The sequence below is a fragment of the Hippocampus comes genome, unplaced genomic scaffold, assembly GCF_001891065.2.
Source record: "Hippocampus comes isolate QL1 unplaced genomic scaffold, H_comes_QL1_v1.1 scaffold19, whole genome shotgun sequence".
Taxonomy (NCBI): Eukaryota; Metazoa; Chordata; class Actinopteri; order Syngnathiformes; family Syngnathidae; genus Hippocampus; species Hippocampus comes.
The window spans coordinates 644508-650478 of NW_017805148.1; the positions used below are offsets into that span (position 1 = coordinate 644508).

At 41.0% G+C, this 5971-nt stretch overlaps 1 protein-coding gene across 4 annotated transcripts in view; it reads left to right on the forward strand.

Annotated features, from left to right (window-relative positions):
• unc5cb (unc-5 netrin receptor Cb) overlaps positions 1 to 5971 on the forward strand; it is a 117618-nt gene that overhangs the window by 88376 nt on the left and 23271 nt on the right. For all 4 annotated transcript variants that reach the window (XM_019868029.1, XM_019868030.1, XM_019868031.1 and 1 more), the window contains exons 5-7: positions 2158 to 2338; positions 4002 to 4169; positions 4895 to 5059. In XM_019868029.1, the coding sequence (XP_019723588.1) occupies positions 2158 to 2338; positions 4002 to 4169; positions 4895 to 5059 (514 nt within the window). The remainder of the gene's footprint in view (positions 1 to 2157; positions 2339 to 4001; positions 4170 to 4894; positions 5060 to 5971) is intronic.

Sequence of the window (5971 nt, forward strand, 5' to 3'; positions counted from 1 at the left end):
CCTCCCCCACCCCCCCAACAGCACCACATCTACACTGAAAAGCTCTTTTGTTCAATTTTTAATTACCCGCCCGTATCAAAGTGCTCTTGACATCCGAACGCGTCGCGTCTGCAGAGGCCGTCGCTGTGATTGGTGCAAAGAAAAATTGGACAAGAAGCAGGTTTTTTTTTGGGTTTTTTTTTTTTTGCACTCGCTGTCGGTCTCGTTTTGGAGAGCACTGCTCCACGTCCTCCTTTATTTGTTCCATTAGCGCCACAAAATGGCAATCATAACGTTATTGTTAGTAATCACACTTTGTTCTCGCTGAACAATGAGACACTAAAGACGAATAATGACAGAATCTTTGCCAATTTAATGGTAATCTTTGGATGTGTTTACACAGCAGGGCCAAATGCCAAATTCCGATTTGATGCCTGTACGGTGGTAGCTTGAGATTCGAATGACCAATTTGGCAAATTTTAAATAATTTCTCAAAAATGAGGATTCAAGTTATGTGACACTCCCGGTTGACATTTGCTGTCAAACTAAACATAAAACAAAATTCATTTCCTCCAAAACAACCACATATTGTCACCAAACCCAGCTCAATACTAACGCAAAATGGGAAATGCCAAAGAGGTACGAATAAATATCTATGTGGCAGTGTTGTAACGGTTTAAGCAAGGCATATTTGAACACAAAGGATGCAGCAACACATGTAAAAAGCCAAAAAACAATAATCACAGGCATGTATTCTTTATCCTCTGCAAAGAATGACTAATATTATGACCACAGCTTACTGAATCACATTAGTTAAGTGAAACTTCATTGGTGCCTTCATGATTGTTTTGTACTGCCACCGAAGTCGTGGGCACGAGAAGAAGCCTCACTGACTTATTTATGATGCGCAAACTGTTTAATTTTTGGCGTTCTATTTAATTATGTTATCTTATTATATGATGGGTTTCTATTTCACTTGTTAGAAAAAAAAAAACAGATTACAATTTTCTGCCGGCGCTGACTTCCAACCAACTTCGTGTCACAATCAGTTAATCGTCTGCTTTGGGAGACGTCTAACAATGCTGTATTTTATTTTCTTTTTTCACAACAATGGCCACAGTGTTGTACCTTGGCAGGAATTACATTGAGCCCTGCACTTCATTTCATCTTTACATAAACATCCTGCTTATCTCGACCTGCCCCGATCGTCGTCTTATCTCACATACGGCGGTTTGGGGGGTGAGGGGCTCCCTGCCGTCGTGGGACGCGACAATGAGCAGGAAGTCGGCGTGCCGGGTCCCCTCATGGCTTGACTGCACTCTTTGAAGATGAGGAAATATTTGGAATCAAAGTGTCTGCCGGGTTCCTTTCTAAATCATCCACCAAAGAAAAGGTTATTTTTGTGATTTAAACCCCCCCCCCCCAAAAAGATCCCAAATGTTCCTCGCTTCTACCGGAGGAGTTCAATATCCGCATCATTTAGAGAAATGTACTAGTGAGAAAAGGTTAAAAAGCTCCTCAGACTCACTTGTGGGCCCTTATAAAAGACGCATGTTGTTCTTGCGAGGGTAATAACAAAAATCTTTATCTTGCAAAGGGATCACACGCTCAAGTCGCAGATAGCCAGCAGACCAAACGCAAGATAAATGACATTTTCTAGTTTGGGAGTTTTCATTGTAGTTTGTTTTGATTTCATTTTGACTTTTGGGGTTTTTTTTGTTTTTGTTTTTAATTGCTTTTTTTGTTTATCTTGTTTAAAATGCTTGGTTTTACTTTAGTTTTATTAGTTTTAAGATTAGTTTTATTTTTTTTTATACATGGAGTTTTTGTGGAGTGCAAAGGTCACTTAGTACAGTGCATTAAACTACAATTCTCAAACAACTGACCTTCCTTTCTTCTCTTGCTACAGATATACAGCAACACAGAAATCAATACAAAATCATTTTTGTTAATGAAAGTCTCAGATCAACAGAAAACATTTAAATTTCTAAAATGTACTTTTCATTTTAAAAATCTTTGAGTGCTTTTGTATTTTTTTTCATACTATTTATCCAAATTGTATTCCTTGCAGAGTCTTCAATCTACGAAAGGAGACTTGAAAATTTGCTGATAGTTTTGGGTTGCGCTGCCTGTCTGCGCTCCACGAAAGGAACGTTTCTTCTTCTTTCTCGGTCATAGGTGGAGTGGCTGAAAAACGAGGAGGTGATTGACCCTGCCGATGACAGGAATTTCTACATCACCATCGACCACAATCTGATCATCAAACAGGCGCGCCTCTCTGACACGGCCAACTACACGTGCGTGGCCAAGAACATCGTGGCCAAGCGACGCAGTACCACTGCCACGGTCATCGTCTACGGTGCGCCGCTATTTTATTTATATGCTCTCAGAAATATTGGCCTCACGAGGGTGGAAACAAAATAATTTTTCTTGTAAAGTGATTGCGCTTTCAAGTCGCGGTAAGATGACTAACCTCTCGCATCTCAGGCCGAAGAAACGCCCCACAACTCACGAATGTGCATGCTAACATGCCTTGTTCATGATGGCGTATCGCCAAAAACGAAATGTTTCTGGTTTGTTGTTATATTTTGGGGAATTACAGCGAACTTGTTTTACAGCCATTGGGCTCAACATCTCGGCAAGGATCCCCTGTCACCGGTACGCAGGGGAAAGCACTTTTAATGTCAGCTTATCCTTGACAGGTAAAGTGCTGTAATGTCACTATGGCTGTGCGTCTCCAAAATGGGATGCAGTATACACATATGCGTAATTGTGTCATGTGTAAAAGCGCCACAAAGATGGGAAGAGTTGAAGGGAATTTTGTATTCGTGTCAAAATATGTCCCAAAAATAAATAGCTCGCAACGTTTTAGGTCTGTGGGAAGTACAATAGTTACCACAAAAGGAGTATTAGGGTAAGGAAAAACAAATGCTTCCATAAAAAGGAAGTTCTAGGACAAGAAGAAAAAGCATTAATATTATGTGAATATATTGTTGTCACATTATGAAGTCAGGGTATTATTTGTCAAAAGTAAAGGAATAACAGCAAAAAAAAAAAAAAAAAAAAAACAACGCCACATTATGAGGTCAGGGTATTATTTGTCAAAAGTAAAGGAATAATAGCAAAAAAAAAAAACTACACCAAGAACAACAAATTGGGCCTGACTGTTTTTTTTTTTTTTTTTTTTTAATTTTCAATTACCATTAACGCAATTACAATGAAAGACAAAGACAATGCCTTTCAAAAATCCCCCCAACAATTACTACACCAAGAACAGCAAATTGGGCCTGACAGTTTTTTTTTTTTTTTAAATTTTCAATTACCATTAACGCAATTACAATGAAAGACAAAGACAATGCCTTTCAAAAATCCCCCCAACAATTCAGAAAAAATGGGGGGATGCCGGCCACGGTAGCTTTGTTGTCGCTGCGCACTGGATCTTTGCGACTGACAAAGACGGATGAGAGAGGAAAGAGAAGCATGAAGAGAAATCGGTGACTGGAAACTAGCTGCTATCTGACCGTCATGTACTATCCGGCTGCGTGACAAAGTGATGGCCTGAGTGTGGGAGGTAAAAAATAAAATAAAATAAAAGTTGTGCACTTTGTTGACACATTCTTACCTATGTACAGAATATAGCAGTGCCGCATTTCCTTACTGAAATAAATGGAAATACCTGCCCACAATAATTAGATTAATACATGGATTGAAAACGGTCACCACTCCTCAGTAAGAAGGCGTAATAGTCATTGTTTTTGAAGAGGATAAAGAAAACATGCCAGAATATTGCTACCTGGATATCGTCTGCCTGTTTGTCTATGGAGTTCCATCATTTGTGTTCAGATATCCACATAGCACAATTCACGTCCGTAAATCTTCAAGGATGTCCGCGTATATGCCTTTCTGTGATTCTTTCAGTCTCTCCGTGCCATCCTGTTTGAAGCGCCTCACCGTGTTTGAATGTTGACATACCACTGTGTGAAGCAATCTGCTCATTGTGTATTTTTCTCGCCTAACCCTAGTAAACGGTGGCTGGTCAACATGGACCGAGTGGTCGGTGTGCAACAGCCGCTGTGGGCGGGGCTACCAGAAACGCACACGCAGCTGCACCAATCCTGCGCCACTCAACGGCGGCGCCATCTGCGACGGACAAGGCATCCAGAAGCTGCCGTGCAATCCTCTCTGTCCAGGTCAGTCATGTACTCATTAAAATGTGTGTTATATTCGTTGGAGTTACTTAAGGTTGCAAAGGGGTAGAATATTGCCGGGTGAATTTCCGCAAAGTTTCTGGTAAATTTCCATGGGAACCTAAGCAGTTGAAGTGTACTGTAAAACCGAACATAACTGAGTCAAACGAAACTCTGCTAGCTTAATGCTAACACATCATACGAAACACCATAGACAGGCTGACAAAAGTAGCATCGATATTGTGGCAATTCTAAACCTTTAAACGATGGGTATTTGAACACAAACGGCGCAGCAACACATATAAACAGACACATGTGTGACTTAGTACGTATGCGAGGAGTGCACAGCATTGTGTGACGTGCGTTCTTCGAGACCGCACACCCGGAAGTGTTTTCGCATGTATGGGAATGTTTAGTTAAAATTGGCCATTAATTTGAGTCTAGAAAAAATAATATAAACATTTTGAAAACAAATTATTAGTGTTTCCATCCATCTCAAATGGGAAAGTTGATTTGATACGCGCAATTTTAGTTCTGAATTAACAAATTATAAGTCATGGCACGACTTTATGAATCCCTTTGATTCCCATGGAAAGTTCCCAACTTTGAAAATTCACAAAAGTTTGCAACCCTAGCATTTTCACGTCGGCATAATTCACCCCATGCCCATTTTCACTCACGCATTGGGTCGTGCCATCGCCTCAAGTGTGCTGTCTGTTGTGTGGTAGTGGATGGCCTGTGGACAGAGTGGAGTAAGTGGTCCACCTGTGGGACCGAGTGCACCCACTGGAGGAGGAGGGAATGCGGCGCGCCGGCACCCAAAAATGGGGGCAAGGACTGTGAGGGCATGGTACTGCAGTCCAAGAACTGCACGGACGGCCTGTGCATGCAGAGTGAGTATCTCCAGCCACAGTGTCAGCATCGGCTCATTCGCTCGTCACCATCTCCTTCGCCGAAATCACACCCGCATTCTGTTTCATTTCACTCCAAACACTAGCAGCAATCTACTTCCAGCTTTGTGCTTTGTCTCGCTCTCTGCAACATGTGACTTGATCCCGTGCACGAGGGGTGATTATTTTTCTTTGCCGTTCTTCTTCAAATTTGACGGTTCTTCCAAAAAAAAAAAACCCAAAACTTTATTGATAGCAATCCCTGATTTGAATTCTATGCGGCGCCCAAGCGGTGTATCTTCTTCAACGTGTGACTTGATGCCTGATGTGAGTTTAATCAACATTTCGGTCATGACCATTGTTTTTTTCTTCTTCTTCAAACTTACCAATTGTTTCACAGAACAAAAAACGGTATCTTCTTGTTCAGTTCTATCAGAGCGAGACTGATCCCATTCAAGTCTGCGTTGTACCAGTTGCAATTTTCAGCACCGCTAATCAGTGCCATAGTAGCACCTTATAATGCAACTAAATTGTAAGTCGTAGGTTTAGAAACAGGCACATGCGGATTACACTGTGCTGTATGAGATTTTTTAATTTTTCTTTCAATGGTAATTATGTGGCAATCACTCAACAGTCAGTGTTGATTGCTATTTTTTATTTAAAAAAAAAAAAAAAAAAACATTCTGGAAGGAAACCCGGGACCGCAACATGGCATGAGTTTGACCTGGCGGTTCCTTGTCTCTGAAAGGGAGCAATTATTGCTCGTAATGGCTCGCTCTCGCCTTCACAATCATTTCAAAGTTCACAAACAGCTCCGGGAGTTGAAAGCCTTTTCATAAATGCCGTTTTTATTTTTTTCTCCGCCTCTATCGGTTTAGTTTTGTTAGGTGGGCGTGTGTGGAGAAAAAAAAAAAA